The sequence below is a fragment of the Pseudophryne corroboree genome, assembly GCF_028390025.1.
Source record: "Pseudophryne corroboree isolate aPseCor3 chromosome 3 unlocalized genomic scaffold, aPseCor3.hap2 SUPER_3_unloc_20, whole genome shotgun sequence".
NCBI lineage: Eukaryota > Metazoa > Chordata > Amphibia > Anura > Myobatrachidae > Pseudophryne > Pseudophryne corroboree.
This window is the reverse complement of record NW_026967509.1, coordinates 1,058,600-1,079,998: the sequence shown is the minus strand read 5'-3', so window position 1 is coordinate 1,079,998 and position 21,399 is coordinate 1,058,600. Positions and strand designations below refer to the sequence as shown.

General features: G+C 45.7%; 1 protein-coding gene across 1 annotated transcript in view; it reads right to left on the bottom strand.

Moving 5' to 3' along the window:
* Positions 1 to 2,492: 2,492 nt before the first annotated feature.
* LOC134983664 (oocyte zinc finger protein XlCOF7.1-like) overlaps positions 2,493 to 21,399 on the bottom strand; it is a gene marked incomplete at its 3' end in the record, with an annotated part of 201,135 nt that continues 182,228 nt past the window's right edge. Inside the window, exons 7-8 of the mRNA XM_063949330.1 lie at positions 3,371 to 3,461; positions 2,493 to 3,286 (exon numbers count right to left, since the gene is read on the bottom strand). Coding sequence (XP_063805400.1) covers positions 2,493 to 3,286; positions 3,371 to 3,461 — 885 coding nt within the window. The remainder of the gene's footprint in view (positions 3,287 to 3,370; positions 3,462 to 21,399) is intronic.

The following is a 21,399-nucleotide window of genomic DNA, read 5'->3' as shown; positions in this document are numbered from 1 at the left end:
TCACACATTCCCCAAATGCAAAAAATAAAGTTTGCTAAAATCTGCTAAATGATTAATAAGCTAAACATACCTATTGCTAAGCATTCATGAAAGTCATATATGATAATTAACAGATGCAGTGTAGCTTGCTGGCGCTTGTAGTCCCACTAGACATACCTATTGCTAAGCATTCATGAAAGTCATATATGATAATTAACAGATGCAGTGTAGCTTGCTGGCGCTTGTAGTCCCACTAGACATACCTATTGCTAAGCATTCATGAAAGTCATATATGATAATTAACAGATGCAGTGTAGCTTGCTGGCGCTTGTAGTCCCACTAGACATACCTATTGCTAAGCATTCATGAAAGTCATATATGATAATTAACAGATGCAGTGTAGCTTGCTGGCGCTTGTAGTCCCACTAGACATACCTGTTAAGAGAACAATGAGATATGCGGTTACTTCATAGTCCTTGCAAATTGATCACTAATTTTCCAGTAAAAGTCACAGATGACACCCTTAGAAAGTTTCTCCCTTTGAAAGCTTTCACCCCACACTGAATCAGCTACGCTGTTTCAGCTAGACTACAAGCTAATAACAGTAGCACATACAAGGGATTCATTAGAAATAAGGAAGTATAATCATCATTAAGTCTAATTATCAACTAGTTCTGTGCGGCACCCATACACCTCTTTACAGCCTCCAGCATCCCCTGGTACTGCACTGCAGCCATCAGCCTTGTCCCCCCCCCCCCCCCCTACTGCCACCACCGTCTACTTCCACTACGGCCACCGCCCTGTCTCCCCCCACTACTGACACAACCGTCTCCCCCCACTACAATCACCACCCTGTCTCCTCCCCACTACTGTCACCGTCTCTCCTCACTATTGCCACCATCTCCCCCACTATTGCCACCACCTTATCTCCCCCCACTACTGCCACCACCCCATCTCCAACTAGCCCCCCACCTCCTCCCACTACTGCCACTACCCAGTCTCCCCCAACTGCATCTGCTGTCTCCCCCCACTACTGCCACCACCGTTTCCCCCAATACTGCCACTGACATGTCTCTCCCCCACAACAGCATCTGCCCTGTCTCCCCCCACTACTCCCACCACCGTCTCCTTCCACTACTGCCACCGCCCTGTCTCCCATACTACTGCCACCCACCCTGCCTCCACCCACTACTGCCTTGTCTCCCCACTGACACCTCAGCACTGCTTGGGGACAATATTACCCACAGACAGCGCCTCCGGCAGCCCCCGCTACAGCACTAGTGCCACCACCCTGTCTCCCCCTCTGACATCTCAGCACTGCTTGGGAATTCTTGGTACTGCTGGTAACAATCCATCTGCAGCTGGAAGTAAGAAAGCAGGGCAGTAAGGAGGCAGAAGCTGCTTCTGGTACCATGGACTCTGGTCATGTAGGGCTGGGAGAGTCAGTAAGATTATGTAGTCACCATCTTACAGGCAGCCGGTGAAGGGAGTAGAGAATGGGTGTTATGTGGCTGGAACAGGCTGGTTAGGTAACAGCCTGGCTGCTGCATTCTGTACAAGCTACAAGCGGTGCAATTCTTTGGCTGGGAGACCCAGGTAGATGACATTGCAGTAGTCTATGTGTGATGATACAAATACATGTATGACTGTAGGTAGATCTTCTGAGGGAAATAAGTGCTGGAGTCTGGCTATGTTCCTCAGATGAGGATCCAATTGTGGCAGATACCTGATGTCTAAGTTCCACTCCACCATCCATGACACCAAGATTCCACACAGGATCAGCATTTTGTAACTCTGACCCCCCAAGCGTAAGTCTGGTTGGTTTGCAAAGCTGAGCTGTAGCCCTGCCATTTGTTGGTGAGCTTCTACCATAAGGACCTGTTTCACCAGGACTGAGTCACAACCAACTGGCATCACCCACACCTGGAGCTCAGCTAGACAACCATTTAGGATTGGTACTGGGTTCTCAGTACCCGGAGCAAAAGACAGGTCATCTGCACAGCAGTGGTAGATGATGGCATAACATCTGATTATTTCACCCTGCGGTAGTATGTATATTGCAAAAAGCAACGGAGATAGGATAAGAACCTTGAAGAACAATGCATGGCAATGATAAGTATACTCCAGAAGATTAAAATGGTTCCTCACCTGAGTGATGTCTATTGTGTGTAACAAGAGCTGATTTATTTCTCAGAGTGTAGAAATGGCCTCTCACCTGTGTGAGTTCGCTGATGTCTAACAAGATGTGATTTTTGTGTAAAACATTTCCCGCACACAGAGCAAGAAAACAGCTTCTCACCTGTGTGACTTCTGTGATGTATAACAAGATGTGATTTACTTACACAACATTTCCCACACTCAGAGCAAGAAAACAGCTTCTCACCTGTTTGACTTCTCTGATGTATAACAAGATCTGATTTGTGTGCAAAACATTTCCCACACTCAGAACATGGAAATTCCTTCTCACCTGTGTGACTTCTCTGATGTGTAACAAGTTGTGATTTCTGTGTAAAACATTTCCCGCACTCAGAACATGGAAATGGCTTCTCACCTGTGTGACTTCTGTGATGTCTAACAAGATCTGATTTCAGTGCAAAACATTTCCCGCACTCAGAGCAAGAAAATGGCTTCTCACCTGTGTGACTTCTGTTATGTATAACAAGATGTGATTTGTGTGCAAAATATTTTCCACACTCAGAACATGGAAATGGCTTCTCACCTGTGTGACTTCTGTTATGTCTAACAAGAACTGATTTGTGTGCAAAACATTTCCCACACTCAGAACATGGAAATGCCTTCTCACCTGTGTGACTTCTCTGATGTATAACAAGTTGTGATTTCTGTGTAAAACATTTCCCACACTCAGAACATGGAAATGGCTTCTCACCTGTGTGACTTCTCTGATGTGTAACAAGTTGTGATTTCCATGTAAAACATTTCCCACACTCAGAGCAAGAAAATGGCTTCTCACCTGTGTGACTTCTGTGATGTATAACAAGATGTGATTTGTCTGCAAAATATTTTCCACACTCAGAACATGGAAATGGTTTCTCACCTGTGTGACTTCTGTTATGTCTGACAAGAACTGATTTGTGTGCAAAACATTTCCCACACTCAGAACATGGAAATGCCTTTTCACTTGTGTGACTTCTCTGATGTGTAACAAGTTGTGATTTCTGTGTAAAACATTTCCCACACTCAGAACATGAAAATGCCTTCTCACCTGTGTGACTTCCCTGATGTGTAACAAGTTGTGATTTCTGTGTAAAACATTTCCCACACTCAGAGCAAGAAAATGGCTTCTCACCTGTGTGACTTCTGTTATGTATAACAAGATGTGATTTGTGTGCAAAATATTTTCCACACTCAGAACATGGAAATGGTTTCTCACCTGTGTGACTTCTGTTATGTCTAACAAGAACTGATTTGTGTGCAAAACATTTCCCACACTCAGAACATGGAAATGGCTTCTCACTTGTGTGACTTCTCTGATGTGTAACAAGTTGTGATTTCTGTGTAAAACATTTCCCACACTCAGAACATATCAGTGGCCTTTCACTTAACTTACCTGTGTGTGGGTTAATAGGCTTTGTGTTCTGTGTAAAACATTTGGCATCTATAGAACAGTGAAACACTGTATCTACTCTCAGAGCTGTAACAGATGCACCAATATCAAAGTGATCAGGAGAACATTTCCCAGGATCAGGGGGATCAGCTGATAGAGCTGGATGTATAACTGGGGTAATGGGTTTATCTCCTGGAGAATCCTGTCTACTGTCATTATCTCTTATGTCACAATCCGGGGATAACATTAGATGTCCTTCTGAGATATTCCTGCTTGTGTGTCCATCTGCTGGAAATAAAATACATTATGGAAATGTGACATTTTCTGTAACAATATTAATCTTGTAAACAATAGGAGAAGACGACTCTCTGGGACACTTAATTGTAAATGTGTGTATAATGGCCCTCATTCCGAGTTGTTCGCTCTGTAAATTTCTTCGCATCGCAGCGTTTTTCTGCTTAGTACGCATGCGCAATGTTCGCACTGCGACTGCGCCAAGTAATTTTGCTATGAAGTTAGGATTTTTACTCACGGCTTTTTCATCGCTCCGGCGATCGTAGTGTGATTGACAGGAAATGGGTGTTACTGGGCGGAAACACAGCGTTTTAGGGGCGTGTGGATAAAAACGCTACCGTTTCCGGAAAAAACGCAGGAGTGGCTGGAGAAACGGGGGAGTGTCTGGGCGAACGCTGGGTGTGTTTGTGACGTCAAACCAGGAACGACAAGCACTGAACTGATCGCAGATGCCGAGTAAGTGTGGAGCTACTCAGAAACTGCTAAGAAGTTTGTAATCGCAATATTGCGAATACATCGTTCGCAATTTTAAGATGCTAAGATACACTCCCAGTAGGCGGCGGCTTAGCGTGTGCAACTCTGCTAAATTCTCCTTGCGAGCGATCAACTCGGAATGAGGGCCAATAAAACATAACTTAATGAAGGCTTTATAATAATGTGTCTCAGATGATCATTGTGTCCACCCTCCTGAGAACACTCACAATAACAAATGTAATATTATAATAAGACTTAGATATCTCTCTCTCTTGTACTGGTAACTAACCATGAAGTAAAAATGGAGATGTAGTCACTCGCCAAGTCCTATGTCAGCACCAATGTAAAACAATGGATGGGGAACATATCGTATGAATTGGAGATTCTAGATGAATAATAACATCAGTCATATGAGTTGATGGATCAGAGAAATGTCTCCTAACGTTACTCCTGGAAGCATTGGTAAGGTAGTATTCCTTTATGTGTGCGCTCATACGCTGGTAAGCCTGTACATGTGTTACTCACCCTTATAAAAGGTATATTGCTACAGCAGAGTAGGTGTGGAACAAGGTACTTTACATGCAATACACCATATGATACCCTGTAATCATCATCTGCTAGTTTATAATCTACTTTCTCTTACGTCCTAGAGGATGCTGGGGTCCATTTAGTACCATGGGGTATAGACGGGTCCTTTGGGAGCCACTGGAACTTTAAGAGTTTAATAGTGTGGGCTGGCTTCTCCCTCTATGCCCCTCCTACCAGACTCAGTTTAGAAAATGTGCCCGGAGGAGCCGGTCACAGCTAGGGGAGCTCCTAGGAGTTTTCTTAGTTTTTTATTTTCTAGAGTTAGTTAGGTTACAGGAAGGCTAATGGCAACAGCCTCCCTGCTTCGTGGGACTTAGGGGGGTTCGGGAACAGGAACCAACTTCCTATAGAGTTAATGGTTCTCTACTCCGCTGACAGGATACTGAGCTCCTGAGGTTGCTGATCGCAAGCCCACGAGGCGACTACTCACTCCTGCAGCACGGTCGCCACTCCCTAACAAAGCCAGAAGAAAGAAAAGTGGTGAGTACAGCGCCAGCGTCTCGGTTAGCGGCAGGGTATGGCGGCACAAGGGTGGGAGCGCAGCTGACAGGCTACGCTCCAGGAAGGGTCAGCAACACACAGTGTAGGTGCTTTGAGGGGCGTCCTGAGCCAGCGCGGATAAACCTTACACTGGTCACACAGCTAACAGGCGCTATTCCCCCTGTTATCACTAAAATCCTCAGACCAGTATAAACAATTAGTGCGGGAAGCCACTCGCCATTACAATGGGTGGGGCTTCCTCTCAGGGCGGATTCAGCACTCACCAGCGCCATTTTCTCCCTGCAGATCATAGGAACTAGGACATTGACAGGGAGCGCTGCCCTCCATATTAAGGTCAGTCAGCGCCGGGCTTTTATCATAATAACTGCCTACAGGGGCGCTGTGTGGCTGCTCCTTATACTCTGTGACTCTCTGAAGGTACTCTGGGGGAAACTGTGTCTGACATTTTCCTGTGTGTGTGTGTGTGTGTGTGTTTGTGTGTGTATATCCACATTACTATGTCTAAGGACTCTGTCTCCTGTGCTGCAGAGTGTGTATCTTCTCCTGAGGAGTCTATTCCATGTACTCAGGACTGCAATGTGCTGTCTCAGCCTTCTGACTCCGAACCCCCATGGGTGGATTCTTTAAGGGGAATGATATCCCAGATTTCAACAAGGATGTCACATACTGAGAAAGAGACGCAGGTTTTGAGACAATCTGTGGTGGGTTTGAAGTATTCAGCTCCCACTACTTCATGTAAAACCCCACCTACATACCCCAAAAAACGTACACTTGCCCAGATAATGCAAGCTGACACTGATACCGACTCTGATACAGGGGACGGTGATGGGGATATGCAGGGGGGGGGGGGATGCATCCCTTGCTAAAGGGTTGCAGCTAAAGATTGAAGCCATTAGGGATATTTTGCATATTTCTGAGAAGGTTCCGGAACAAGTAGAGGAATCTTATTTTACAGTAAATAAGAAGTCCTCGCTTACCTTCCCTGCTTCTAAGGAGTTAAGCTCCTTGTTTGAAAAATCCTGGAAAAACCCAGAGAAAAAATTCCAGATCCCTCTAAGAATTCTCATTGCTTTCCCTTTCCCTGAAGAGAATAGGAAGAAGTGAGAAAACCCACCTATAGTAGACGCTTCTGTATCTAGGCTGTCTAAAAAGGTGGTTTTACCTGTCCCTGGTTCAACGGCCTTAAAGGAGCCGGCTGATCGCAAGATTGAGACTACACTCAAATCACTATACATTGCTACAGGCGTGGTTTTAAGGCCCACTATTGCTTGTGCGTGGATTTCTAAAGCCATAGTAAAGTGGTCAGGCACCTTACTAGAGGACTTAGATACTATGGATAGGAGTGACATTGACTTGTTTTTGTCACATACAGGATACTGCAGGTTTCATGGTGGAGGCCATGAAGGACATTGGCCTGCCACTTCCATGGCTCTCTCGGCATGCAGAGGTCTCTGGCTACGCCAATGGACTGTGGATGCAGAATCCAACAAAAGTGTGGAGAACCAGGTCAGGCAGTATTTGGGAACGCATTGGATGCATGGATTTCCACGGCGACTGCAGGTAAGTCGACATTTCTTCCCTCCGCAGCAGCCTCAGCTAGGAAATCTTATCCTACACCTACACTGCAGTCCTTTCGAGCCACAAAATGTAAAAAATCCAAACCCCCTCCCACCTTCTAAACCTGCACCAACAGGTTCCCAGGAACAGAAACCAGGTTCTGCTTCCTCCAAATATTCAGCATGATGGTGGACCTCTCAGCCTGGAGATCAGGCAGGTGGGAGCAAGACTAAAAGATTTCAGTCACGTCTGGGCGTCATCATGCCTAGACCCCTGGGTGATGGATATTGTTACCCAGGGGTACAGACTGGAGTTTCAGGAATTCCCACCTCACAGATTCTTCAAATCAGGCTTACCAGCGACGCTGACATAAAGTGCTATTCTACAGGAAGCCATTCAAAAATTGGTACGAACAAATGTCATTGTTTCAGTTCCACTTCACCCAAAAACCAAGGGTTATTACTCAAACCTGTTTGTGGTACTGAAACCAGATGGTTCGGTAAGGCCTATATTGAACTTGAAGTCGTTGAACTCCTACTTGAGGGTTTTCCAATTCAAGATGGAGTCCCTGAGAGCGGTGATCTCAGGTTTGGAGGAGAGGGAATTCCTAGTATCCCTAGATATCAAGGATGCGTACCTTCATATTCCGATCTGGCCGTCTCACCAGGCCTATCTACGGTTTGCACTACAGGACTGTCACTATCAGTTCCAGACGTTGCCATTTGGCCTCTCCACAGCTCTGAGGGTGTTCACCAAGGTTATGGCGGAGATGACGCTCCTCCTATGCAAACAGGGAGTGAACATAATTCCATATCTGAATGATCTGCTGATAAAGGCATCTTCCAAGGAGAAGCTGTTGCAGAGTATTGCGCTCTCAACTCAACTACTCTGAGATCATGGGTGGATCCTGAATCTTCCAAAGTCACATTTGGAACCGACAAGGAGACTGACCTTCCTGGGGACGATACTCGACAGGGAAGTGCAGAGGGTGTTTCTACCAGTGGAGAAAGCGTTGTTGATCCAATCAATGGTCCGGGATGTCTTGAAACCTCCCCGGGTATCGGTTCGTCGGTGCATTCGCCTTCTGGGGAAGATGGTAGCCTCCTACGAGGCTCTACTATATGGAAGATTCCATGCACGGTTCTTCCAGCTGGATCTCTTGGACAAGTGGTCGGGATTGCATCTTCACATGCACCAGCGGATACGCCTGTCGCCGAAAAGCCAGAATTTCACTACTCTGGTTCCGGCAAACTTCTCACCTGCTGGAGTGCCGTAGGTTCGGGATTCAGAATTGCATTCTTCAAACCACGGATGCAAGCCTCAAAGGTTGGGGAGCAGTCACCCAGGGGGAAAACTTCCAAGGAAAATGGTCAAGCCGGGAATCAGTCCTTAAAATAAACATTCTGGAACTAAGGGCCATATACAATGGCCTTCTACAAGCGGCTCATCTTCTGCAAGATCGAGCTATTAAGGTTCAGTCAGACAATCTAACGGCGGTGTCCTACATAAAATGACAGGGCGGAACGAAGAGCAGGGCTGCAATGTCAGAGGTAACAAGAATCCTCCTCTGGGCAGAAAAAAACGCGCTGGCGGCGATCTTCATTCCGGGAGTGGACAACTGGGAAGCGGACTTCCTCAGCAGACACGATCTCCATCCAGGAGAATGGGGCTTCCACCCAGAGGTATTCGCAGAGGTAACGTGCCGATGGGGTGTACCTCAGATAGACATGATGGCCTCTCGTCTCAACAAGAAGCTTCGGAGGAACTGTTCCAGGACACGAGACCCACAGGCAGTGGCGGTGGACACCCTGGTGACTCCGTGGGTGTTCCAGTCAATGTATGTGTTCCCTCCACTTCCACTGATCCCAAGGATTCTCAAACTAATAAAAAGATCAAGAGTTCCGGCGATCCTCATTGCTCTGGACTGGCCAAGGCGGGCTTGGTACGCACATCTTCTGGCTTTACCGCTGGAGGATCCGAGGCCTCTTCCTCTTCGCGAGGACCTTCTACTACAGGGGCTGTTCACCTATTAAGACTTACAGCGGCTACGTTCGACGGCATGGAGGTTAAACGCCAGATCTTAGTTCGGAAGGGTATTCCGAATAAGGTTATTCCTACTCTGATCCAAGCTAGGAAGGGGGTAACGTCTAAGCATTACCATCGGATTTGGAAAAAGTATGTGTCTTGGTGTGAATCCTAGACGTTTCCTACGGTGGAGTTTCAACTGGGACATTTTCTCCTCTTTCTGCAAGCAGGTGTGGATGTTGGCCTACGCTTGGGCTCCATCAAGGTCCAGATTTCGGCCTATTTTCTTTCAGAAACAATTGGCTGCTATCCCTGAGGTTCAGACTTTCTTGAAAGGAGTTCTGCACATCCAACCACCCTTTGTGCCTCCTATGGCATCTTGGGATCTAAATGTGGTGCTGCAGTTCCTGCAATTGGATTGGTTCAAACCTTTACAGGAGGTGGACGTAAAGTTTCTTACTTGGAAGGCGGTCACGTTGTTGACCATGGCTTCTGCCAGATGTGTGTCAGAATAGGGGGCATTGTCGCACAAGAGCCCCTACTTGATTTTCCATGAGGATAGAGCGGAGCTCAGAATGCGTCAGCAATTTCTCCCTAAGGTTGTGTCGGCTTTTCATATCAACCAACCTATTGTGGTGCCAATGGCTACTGACACCTCAATTACCTCAAAGTCCTTGGATGTCGTGCGGGCTTTGAAAATCTATGTGAAGAGAACTACTCGTCACAGGAAGTCAGACGCACTATTTGTACTTTATCATCCCAACAAGATTGGGTGTCCTGCTTCTAAGCAGACAATTTAACGCTGCATCAGGCTTACTATCCAGCATGCTTATTCCATGGCAGGATTGCCAATTCCAAAATCTGTTTATGCTTACACTACCCGTAGAGTGGGTTCTTCCTGGGCAGCTGCCTGGGGTGTCTCGGCTATTCAGCTTTGCCAAGCAGCTACTTGGTCAGGGTCGAACACATTTGCTAAGTTTTACAAGTTCGATATTTTGGCTTCTGAGGACATCAAGTTTGGTCAATCAGTTCTGCAGGAAACTCAGCACTCTCCCTCTTGTTCTGGGAGCTTTGGTACATCCCCTTGGGACCAAATGGAACCCCAGCATCCTCTAGGACGTAAGAGAAAATAGGATTTTAATTACCTACCGGTAAATCCTTTTCTCGTAGTCCGTAGAGGATGCTGGGTGCCCGCCCTATGCTTCGTATTTCTGCAGTGTTACTTGGTTCAGTATTGTTGGTTCAGCCGTTGCTGAATTGTTCCAAGTTGGTTAGTTTGGCTTTCCTTTTTGTTATGTGTGAGTTGGTGGGAATCTCACCACTATCTGTGTATTTCCTTCTCTCGAAGTATGTCTGTCTCCTCGGGCACAGTTTCTAGACTGAGTCTGGTAGGAGGGACATAGAGGGAGGGGCCAGCCCATACTATTAAACTCTTAAAGTGCCATTGGCTCCCAAAGGACCCATCTATACCTCATGGTACTAATTGGACCCCAGCATCCTCTACAGGCTACGAGAAAAGGATTTACTGGTAGGTAATTAAAATCCTATTTTTACATCCCCATCATCAGTGTCTTATTTCTATATTCTCAATATTAATAAGGATGATGTGTGTACAGTAAGTATGATATAGAGAATTACATATCAGAATCTATACAGCTGCCGCCATACTTCTGCTTCTCATACGTGTGCTACTGGCAGCAGTGAACATCTGAGTGAGAGTGCAGGTAACACAGCAGAGTCTGATGAGAAAGAGATTGGATCTGCCTTTGCAGGGATGTACCACACCTGTCACCCCTGTTAGTATATAAAATAATAAATAAGAGGGGTGTGGTCCATCCAGACATGCTTTCTGGAGATCTCCTCACTAAGTGGCTTCTTATCTACCTGTTAGGGTCTCCTGCCCTGTGCTACCACGTCGTCATGGCAACCGGGAGACAAGTGCTAGCGGAATAACCTGAGCACAGCTGATACTCCGGTTCGGGTCTTTTGCTGTGCAGTGGTTACAGGCTCTGTGCACGGCAGGGGATCCGGTGCTGGTTTTTGTGCTCACAGTCTGTGAGGTCTGAGTGGGGCGTGGACAGCACCTGCTTTATAAACCCTCTTCTCAGGTTAAGCAGATGCTGCTGAATCTTTGTTGGTTAGTCAGTTCCTGAAAGTTAGCCAGTACTGTGTAGCTTTGTATTTGTTGTTGCTTACTGCAAATAGGCCTGGGGATTTGGTACTACACTCTGCCAATCCAGACCTAGCAGTAAGACTGGAGTCAGTCGTTTAACTTGCTGGGGTTCTTTTGCTACTCTGTGAACTTAGCGGCTGTATTCTCAGACTTGCCTGCCTAAATCCTTTCTCACTGTGCAAGGTGTTCAGGTATCAGTTTAGTGGAAGTAAGCTGAACCTGTGAGGATTAGGATTGTGGAGAATCTCCTTGTGTCTATTATTCCATCTCTGACCAAGGAGTTTACTGCCACACCCATTGGTAACCCTTTAGGGTTTTGCTGTTGCCCTTAGCAACAGCATTTTGGGTTCTCTACGTATTAAAACACAACATCTTGCTTTTTCCATCTGAGCATTCCTAATACTAGGGAGACACCCAGTTTCTTAGCCTCTGGGCTTCTCTGTTCACTTTGTGTTTATTTTGTTACCTTATCGCCTTCTGTGTATGTAATGTCATATTCCCCCGTCTGTCTGTGAGTTCATTTGTTTTGCATCCCTCTCCGTTCAGACACCAGTGCATTCCTGCAGGCACTGGTGTGCATAACAGTTCAGACACCAGTGCATTCCTGCAGGCACTGGTGTGCATAACAGTTCAGACACCAGTACATTTCTGCAGGCACTGGTGTGCATAACATATTCAGCAGCCTAATACTCCTGTTGAAATTTTGTGGGAATATGGAGCATACCCCTCAAAATACGTTGCAACAGGTGGTCGATCAGGTGCAGGTCCTGACTCGACAATTTAATGATTTGTCCATTAAAATGCACACCTCCCAGGCCGCTGGCGGAGCTCCCGCAGCAGCAGCACCTTCAGGGGTTAAGGAGCCGAAAGTAAATCTTCCGGATCGTTTTTCTGGAGATCGCTCGCAGTTCTTTTGTTTCAAGGAGAGCTGCAAGCTATATTTCCAGATTAGGCCCCAGTCTTCTGGGTCGGAGATTCAGCGGGTGGGCATAGTGATTTCCTTGCTACAAGGAGACCCACAGGTCTGGGCATATGGGTTGCAGCCTGACTGTCCATCGCTTAAAAGTGTTGATGCTTTTTTTACGGCACTGGGCATGTTGTATGATGACCCTCACAAGACGTCCTCAGCCGAGGCTCAGATTTCGATCCTTAAGCAAGGGCGAAGGCCAGTTGAGGTTTACTGTACGGAGTTTCGGAGGTTGGCCCATGACACCCAGTGGAATGACCCAGCCCTGAGACACCAGTACCGAAGAGGTCTTTCTAACCAGATAAAAGACCAACTGGTACAATATCCCTTGCCTGATAGCTTGGATCAGCTCATGCAGTTATCCATCCGGGTGGATAGACGGCTGAGAGAGCGTAGGCTTGAAAGGGAGACCGAGGTTTCCTTCTTTCCCAAGGGAACCTCGGACTCTGAGGATTTTTCCGAGGAGCCTATGCAGATTGGGGCTACCCGCCTCTCCTCGCGTGAGAAGACGCGGAGGAGACAGCAGGGGTTGTGTTTGTACTGTGGGAATAAGGGTCATGTGGTAGTATCATGCCCAGAAAAGCCGGAAAACTTCAGGGCCTGAGGGTGATGGGAAATATCCTGTCAGGCCAGAAGTCAGAATTTCCCAAGAAGACTTATCATTCCGGTGACCTTGAAGATCCTCGGTCAAACTGTCAAGACTGAGGCCTTTGTGGACAGTGGGGCCGACGGGGTTTTTATGGACCGCCAATTCGCCCTGAAACACTCTGTTCCCTTAGTACCCTTGGCATCGGAAATTGAGATTTGTGGGTTAAACGGGGAACCATTATCCCAGGGTAAAATTACCTCTTGCACTAGCCAGATTTCTTTGTTTATTGGAGCCACACACTCTAAAGAATTGTCCTTTTATGTGACTGTCTGTACTTTTGCCCCATTGGTGTTGGGATTACCCTGGTTAAGGGCCCACAATCCTCAATTTGACTGGGTCTCTGGGGAGATTCTTAGTTGGGGTACTGATTGTTTCAGGAGTTGCTTGAGCCTTCCAGTCAGGCTCTCGCAGCTAAGTTTGCCAGGATTGCCAGGGTGTTATGCAGATTTTGCGGACGTGTTCTCCAAAAAAGTTGCAGAGGCACTACCTCCCCATCGCCCCTATGACTGTGCCATTGATTTGTTGCCGAATGCTAAGCTTCCCAAGAGCAGGTTGTACTCCCTGTCACGTCCTGAGACTCAGGTTATGGCAGAGTACATTCAGGAGAACCTGGCTAAGGGATTTATCAGACCTTCACAGTCTCCAGTTGGGTCGGGGTTCTTCTTCGTGGGTAAAAAGGAGGGTTCGTTGCGACCCTGCATCGACTTCAGGGAATTGAACCGTATCACGATTAAAAACTCATACCCACTGCCTCTCATTTCAGTCTTGTTTGACCAGCTTCGTACTGCCACCATTTTTTCTAAGATTGACCTACGTGGTGCGTACAATCTAATCCAAATAAGAGAGGGGGATGAATGGAAGACTGCCTTTAATACCCATTCAGGGCATTATGAATATTTGGTGATGCCTTTTGGGCTCTGTAATGCCCCGGCAGTCTTCCAGGATTTCATGAACGATGTGCTCAGGGAATATTTGGATAGATTCTTAGTTGTATACTTAGATGACATCCTAATCTTCTCCCATTCCCTGGAGGAACATCGGAAGCATGTACGCTTAGTCCTCCAGAAACTCAGAGACCACCGGCTTGGGGCGAAGCTGGAGAAGTGCGAATTTGAAGTTCAGCAAATCGCATTTCTAGGATATATTATCTCCCCAGAAGGTTTCCAAATGGAGGGTTCCAAGGTACAGGCAGTCCTGGATTGGGTGCAGCCCACTAGTTTGAAGGTGCTTCAGCGTTTCCTGGGCTTTGCGAATTTTTATAGACGATTTATCGCTGGATTTTCGTCTATAGTGGCGCCCTTGGTGGCACTCACTAAGAAAGGGGCGGATGTTGCTCACTGGTCTTGTGAGGCCAAAGCGGCTTTTGCCCGTCTCAACAGGGCATTTGTCTCGGCCAAGGTGCTGCGACACCCAGATCCAGAGCGTCCTTTTGTGGTGGAGGTGGATGCCTCTGAGATGGGTACTGGGGCAGTGCTCTCTCAGATGGGAGTGTCTGATAATCGCCTTCATCCCTGTGCTTACTTTTCCCGTAAATTTTCGCCTGCCGAGATGAATTATGACGTGGGTAACCGGGAATTGTTGGCTATTAAGGATGCACTCGAGGAGTGGAGACACTGGCTTGAGGGGGCTAAGTTTGTGGTCTCAATTCTCACGACCATAAGAATTTGGCATATTTAGAGTCAGCGAAGCGTCTCAATGCCAGGCAGGCACGATGGGCTTTGTTATTTGCTCGCTTTAATTTTTTGATAACATATCGCCCTGGGTCAAAAAACATCAAGGCTGATGCGCTCTCGCTGAGTTTTGCACCAATCCAGGAGACCACCGAGGAGCCGTTGCCCATTGTGTCCCCATCATGTATTAAAGTGGGCATTACCCAGGACCTCTTGTCATTAGTCCTTAGAGCACAGGAGCAGTTTCCTCCAGACCTTCCGGTAGGTCTTTTGTTTGTGCCTCCTAGGTTAAGACAGCGAGTGTTCCTGGAATTCCATGCCAAGAAGTCGGCAGGTCACCCGGGTATTGCCAGAACTCGGGAGTTGCTATCTAGGGCGGTGTGGTGGCCCTCGGTGGCTAAGGATGTGGATCAGTGGGTTCGGGCATGTGACATCTGTGCCCGAAATAAGACTCCTAGAGGGGTTCCTGTTGGCCCATTACATCCACTCTCTATTCCATCTAAGCCATGGACCCACATTTCAATGGATTTTGTGGTGGACTTGCCCAAATCCTCGGGGATGACAGCCATCTGGGTTGTCGTTGACAGGTTTTCGAAGATGGCGCACTTTGTTCCACTGGTTGGGCTGCCATCGGCCAGACGCCTGTCTGAATTATTTATGCTGCATGTTGTGCGTCTCCACGGGTTGCCACTTGATGTGGTCTCTGACCGCGGATCCGAGTTTGTGGCCAAATTCTGGAGGGCATTTTGTTCCGATCTCCAGATTTCTGTCAGCTTGTCGTCAGGCTACCATCCGCAGTCTAATGGGAAGACTGAAAGGGTGAACCAGTCCTTGGAGCAGTTCCTCAGGTGTTATGTCTCCAAGTGTCAGACTGACTGGGTTGCTCATCTGTCCATGGCGAAGTTTGCCTATAACAACGCGGCTCACTCTGCTACAGGGATCTCTCCCTTCCTTTGTGTGTATGGGCATCATCCTAAGGCCAATTCTTTTGACCCCCTGGACTCCACGCCTGGTGGTTCCTCTGTGGCTTCTGTCCTTAGAGGTATTTGGAGGAAAGTGAAGAAAGCCCTTGTGTCTGTGTCATTAGTGACCAAAAGGGTTTTTGATAAGCGGAAAAGACCCTGCAGCTTCAAATTAGGGGAGGAGGGTAACTATCTGGTCACTGCAGATGTGACCTCCCTTTATACCATTATAGACCATAAACAGGGTATAGAGGCAGTCGATCATTTTCTAAGCCTATCTGAGCATTCTGATGAGATTAAAGAATTCATCATAGAGGGTGTGCAATTTATCCTTGAGAACAACTTTTTCCTTTTCAAGGACCAGTTCTACCTCCAAAAAACGGGGACAGCGATGGGCACCAGGTTCGCCCCGAGCTACGCCAACCTATTTATGGGTTTGTGGGAGGCCGAAGCCATCTGGTCTTCCGACGTGCTCGGGTCGAGCCTAGTGTCCTATGTCCGCTATATTGATGACGTCTTTTTTGTTTGGCGTGGTAATGTAGAGACTCTACACGCTTTTTGTGATAGACTCAATTCCAATGATAAGAATATCAATTTATCATTTCAAATAGATCAACTTACGGTCAACTTCCTTGATATTACAATCTATATCAAGGACGGACAAATTAACACTAAGACCTTTTCCAAACCTACAGATTCCGGTACTTATATTTCTACAGATAGTTGCCACCATGACAGTTGGCTTAATTCTATTCCAATAGGCCAATTTAAGAGATTAAAAAGGAATTGTAGCGATAATGTTATGTTCCAACAACAAGCAGAGATTCTAACTAAAAAGTTTGAAGCCTGTGGCTATGGAAAAGACAATATCAATAGGGCTATGGAGGCGGTTAATACAATAGACCGTCAAGAACTGTTAAAAAAAAACACCACAAGAAAAGAAAAAGATGAAAAATATGAATGGGCGTTCGTCACAGAATATACTACCCAACATAGAAATATTGAAAGGATCATGAAGAAGCACTGGAATCTTATTAAACATGATCCGGTAATAGGGCCACTTGCCCCAGATAAACCGGTTCACATTTACCGGAGGGCTCCTAACCTTAGATCAAAATTAGTCTCCAGTGCCATACAGACCATTCCAAACACACCGAGAATAATGTCAAAGGGCTTTTACAGATGCGGCAGTTGTATGGCCTGTCGCAACATTAAAAGTATGGGCTGTAGCAAAATTGAAAAAATACAAATTAATGAAAAAACTGTGGAAATAAAAGATTTTATCACTTGTGACACAAGCAATGTCGTTTACGCCATTAGTTGCAAATGTAACTTGACATATATAGGACGGACATCTCGTCCCCTAAAAACAAGACTAGGGGAACATATCCGAAATATAAAAAAGGGACTTGAAACCCATTCCCTGTCCGCTCACTTTAAATTGAAACATGACTGCCGGATTTCTGAAATTAGTGGTTTCTATGGTCTAAGACATATAAAAAGTAATAAACGCCACAACAATACGGCCAATTTGTTGGCAAAAACAGAGATGAATTATATCTTTAATTATAGCACTTTAGCCCCCACAGGCCTAAATGGTGATTTCGAATTAAAATGGTTCATGTAAATCACTCCAATCTCCTGATACCATGTGGGTTTCCACATAGTATTCTGCACTATTTTTACTTAGACACTTTATATTCCATATAGATTCATTGTAATATTTTAAAATTTGATTTATTCATTGCGATTTATTCATTACAGCATCACTTATATGTATTGCTTATCCTAATTTGTCCTGATTCACCAATTATATTAGGGATATATGTTCCTCTTGTAATTCATATCACTGCTCGTTGCACTTTAGATAACTTAAACGATCACTCTTAAGTTGTAATTAAACTTATTTATTGCTAATTCTTAATTATTAACTTATTAAGACACCATTAAGGTTTCACTTATGTAGACTATTTTTTTCAGAATTATTTTTTTCAAACTACATTTCCCATGATTCCCGGTTTTTGACTTTAACAAACATCGGCATACTATGTTGCCGTGGCGACTGTTTGCGTGTCCCACAGTCACTGTGACATCGTGATGCTGCAGAGGACGGCCCTGCATGAGAGATGTGCTGCAGAGAAGGTTTAAACTACATCTCCCATGAACATCGGTATCCGCGATGACAACTTCCGGTTTCAAGTGACGAGTTCCGGTCTTTGCTCGAATTTATGGAATCACAAAACTACAACTCCCATAAGCATGATGGACTCTCCTCCAAGTGTTATCTCCGGCGGAACTTATGGCAAAGTGGATCAATAAAAGACTACATCCCCCATAAACACCAGACAAACGGCGTCACTTCCGCCGGAAGTCCACGGCCGCAATTATTTTTATAGTTTTGTTTAAAATACAACCTTTTCACAGTTAGAATTTTGTTAAATATAATGTGATTGTATAGTTCATTTAATTATTATGGCCCTAACATGTCTTTGGTATGAAAATGGCAAGACAAACCGTTTTAATAATTAATTAATAATTAATTAATATGTCACTTCCTGCTCTCTTTTGATTGGCTCCTAGCCTTTTAAATACCAAGCTACCAACACACTCCATTATGTCTTGATAAAGGCCCTGGTGAGGGCTGAAACATGTTGACAGCAGGAGTGTGAGTAGCTTACCACCATCTGGATTTTATCTTTATTTTTTTTATTTTTTATATTTATTCTCTTTGTGCAAGTGATTTTCAAAAGAAATTCCTCTTTGCCATTTTTATCCCATTGTTACATGTGCGGCTGCATATGTTTTTTTCATATGTTTTTTTCATATTTTGTATTTTTTGTCATCGTGTTTCCCATGTACTGTGAATAAAAATTGTAACCCCCTTCCTCTATTTTTGTTGTGGGAGTTACAATTTTTTTTCTGGAGAACCACTAAACCAAAGCAAGAAAGATTCTCCTATTCTGGAACCTAAAAGATACCTTTATGGGAGTCACTCAGTACCTCAAACTGTGAGTTGGGGTACGCTACATTTTGATAAATCTATTGTTTGGCTAAAGGAGAGAAAGATACCTTGATGGGTTTCCCACCTTCCTTCTGAGTGTGAGTGTTGGGTACGCATCTGTATGGTTTATCACATCTTTGAGTGGCTGTAGCGCTATAAGACTAACACCGGGTGTAATACAAGGGAAAAAGTCTGCATCCTTAAAGAAACCCTGATGTGCTTTATAGTCCCAGTTCAAGGTGCGAGTGGGGTACGCTTTGGAATCATTTTTAGTTAATCAGAGGTACTTAAGCCACACCTCACCTAAAACTTCCAATAGGGTTAAACAGAACATACTACACATTGGTTTTTTTCTTTGCCATTTTATTCCATGTTATCCTGTTTGGAGCTGTTGTGGTCAGATCTGTGATTTGGAATACACTACACCAGGACCGCGACTTCTTCTTTAAGAAGATAAAGATACCTTGATGAGTTTCATATCCGCCTTTCCAGTGTGAGTGTTGGGGTACGCATCAACTTCTCACACCTAACTCATCTATAGTCTTACTTGGTTGAACTCCTTGAGATCTGCACTGGGTGTTTGGAAAACGGTAGAAGCCACCACTCTTATAAAGAAACCCTGATGTGCTTGTATATCCCCGCTTAAAGTGTGAGTGGGGTACGCTTTGGATTCTATATAGTTCCCTAGAAGATTAAACAATTCTCTATAAAAGGCACTTATATTTACCTTGGTTTTTACAAAAGCTTACTACTCATTGGTTTTTTTATTATATCTGTTTTTTTCATACCACCTTTGTTGGAGTCCCTAGACCTAAATGGTCTGAATCTAAGAAGAATACCAGATAAAAAGAACATTCCATCCAACCCAAAAAGGAACGTTCGGGTGATGTTGTATTAATGTTTTCAGCGCTTGTGATGTATTGCAGTTTTCTAAATTCTGTTTTTTGTATCAAATTAGGAGACTTCGTCTGGTTGTCTACCAAGAATTTGAAGTTGAGACAGCCATCTCATAAGTTAGGCCCCCGGTTCATCGGCCCTTATAAGATCACCAGGGTTATCAATCCGGTGGCATTTCAGTTAGATCTGCCCCGTTCTTTGGGTATCAATAAAACATTTCATTGTTCCCTTTTAAAATGGGCGATTAGTAATCCTTCTTCCAGTGGAAGACCTTCCCCTCTTCTGATACGTGGCCAAAGGGAGTTTGTTGTTGAAAGGATTCTTGACTCCAAGATGGTTCGGGGTCGGCTGTCATTTTTGGTGCACTGGAAGGGGAATGGCCCGGAGGAGCAGTCGTGGGTGCGCAGTTGTGATCTTCATACCCCAGACTGATACGCTCTTTCTTCTCGCAGTTCCCCGATAAACCCGGTGGTAGGGGTTCTTTGACCCCTCGTCAGAGGGGGGTACTGTAAGGGTCTCCTGCCCTGTGCTGCCACGTCGTCATGGCAACCGGGAGACAAGTGCTAGCGGAGTAACCTGAGCGCAGCTGATACTCCGGTTCGGGTCTTTTGCTGTGCAGTGGTTACAGGCTCTGTGCACGGCAGGGGATCCGGTGCTGGTTTTTGTGCTCACAGTCTGTGAGGTCTGAGTGGGGCGTGGACAGCACCTGCTTTATAAACCCTCTTCTCAGGTTAAGCAGATGCTGCTGAATTTTTGTTGGTTAGTCAGTTCCTGAAAGTTAGCCAGTACTGTGTAGCTTTGTATTTGTTGTTGCTTACTGCAAATAGGCCTGGGGATTTGGTACTACACTCTGCCAATCCAGACCTAGCAGTAAGACTGCAGTAAGACTGGAGTCAGTCGTTTAACTTGCTGGGGTTCTTTTGCTACTCTGTGAACTTAGCAAGTTTGCGGCTGTATTCTCAGACTTGCCTGCCTAAATCCTTTCTCAATGTGCAAGGTGTTCAGGTATCAGTTTAGTGGCAGTAAACTGAACCTGTGCACTGCAAGTGAGGATTAGGATTGTGGAGACTCTCCTTGTGTCTATTATTCCATCTCTGACCAAGGAGTTTACTGCCACACCCGTTGGTAACCCTTTAGGGTTTTGCTGTTGCCCTTAGCAACAGTATTTCGGGTTCTCTACGTATTAAAACACAACATCTTGCTTTTTCCATCTGAGCATTCCTAATACTAGGGAGACACCCAGTTTCTTAGCCTTTGGGCTTCTCTGTTCACTTTGTGTTTATTTTGTTACCCTATCACCTTCTGTGTATGTAATGTCATATTCCCCAGTCTGTCTGTGAGTTCATTTGTTTTGCATCCCTCTCCGTTCAGACACCAGTGCATTCCTGCAGGCACTGGTGTGCATAACAGTTCAGACACCAGTGCATTCCTGCAGGCACTGGTGTGCATAACAGTTCAGACACCAGTACATTCCTGCAGGCACTGGTGTGCATAACACTACCATACCTGATAACTCTCAGCCACCGCTGGGACCAAGACCCAATCTATTAATTCCACCACGCCTACTGCCCTACAGCTGCTCGCTCCACTCACTCCGGGCACCGTTCACTGCCGCAGCCTAGTGAAGCCTATGAAGCCAAGAGCTGTATTCTGGGGCTAAGTGCGCCCAGTCTTTCCTGCACGCTCCAGACACCTGACTTGGAGGCACTTTTGGCTCAGGTGGGAGTACTTGCTCTCCAGATAACACTGGTGCGCAGCTCCCGCTACTGCTGGGGACAGAACGGGCTGTACACAGTCACCGAAGCCCAGCGGTGATATTGGGAAGTGAGATGGCTGCCATTTTGGATCCTGGTCCTTGCCCATTGCATGGTTTGCCTTCTGCCTTCAATAAGGTTTAATATAAATAAGTGTCCTGACGGCTGGACCGGGGTCATTACACTAAATTGCAGCATTTGCCTGGAGGTGAAACTACCTTCTATTTATATGGTACCACTATAATCTACTTCCTTTCAGTCTACATGCAGAGCCCAGTAACAAGTATCATCTGAGTACAGCTCATTACACTCTGATTACAACCTCACAGTATATTATTTTGTG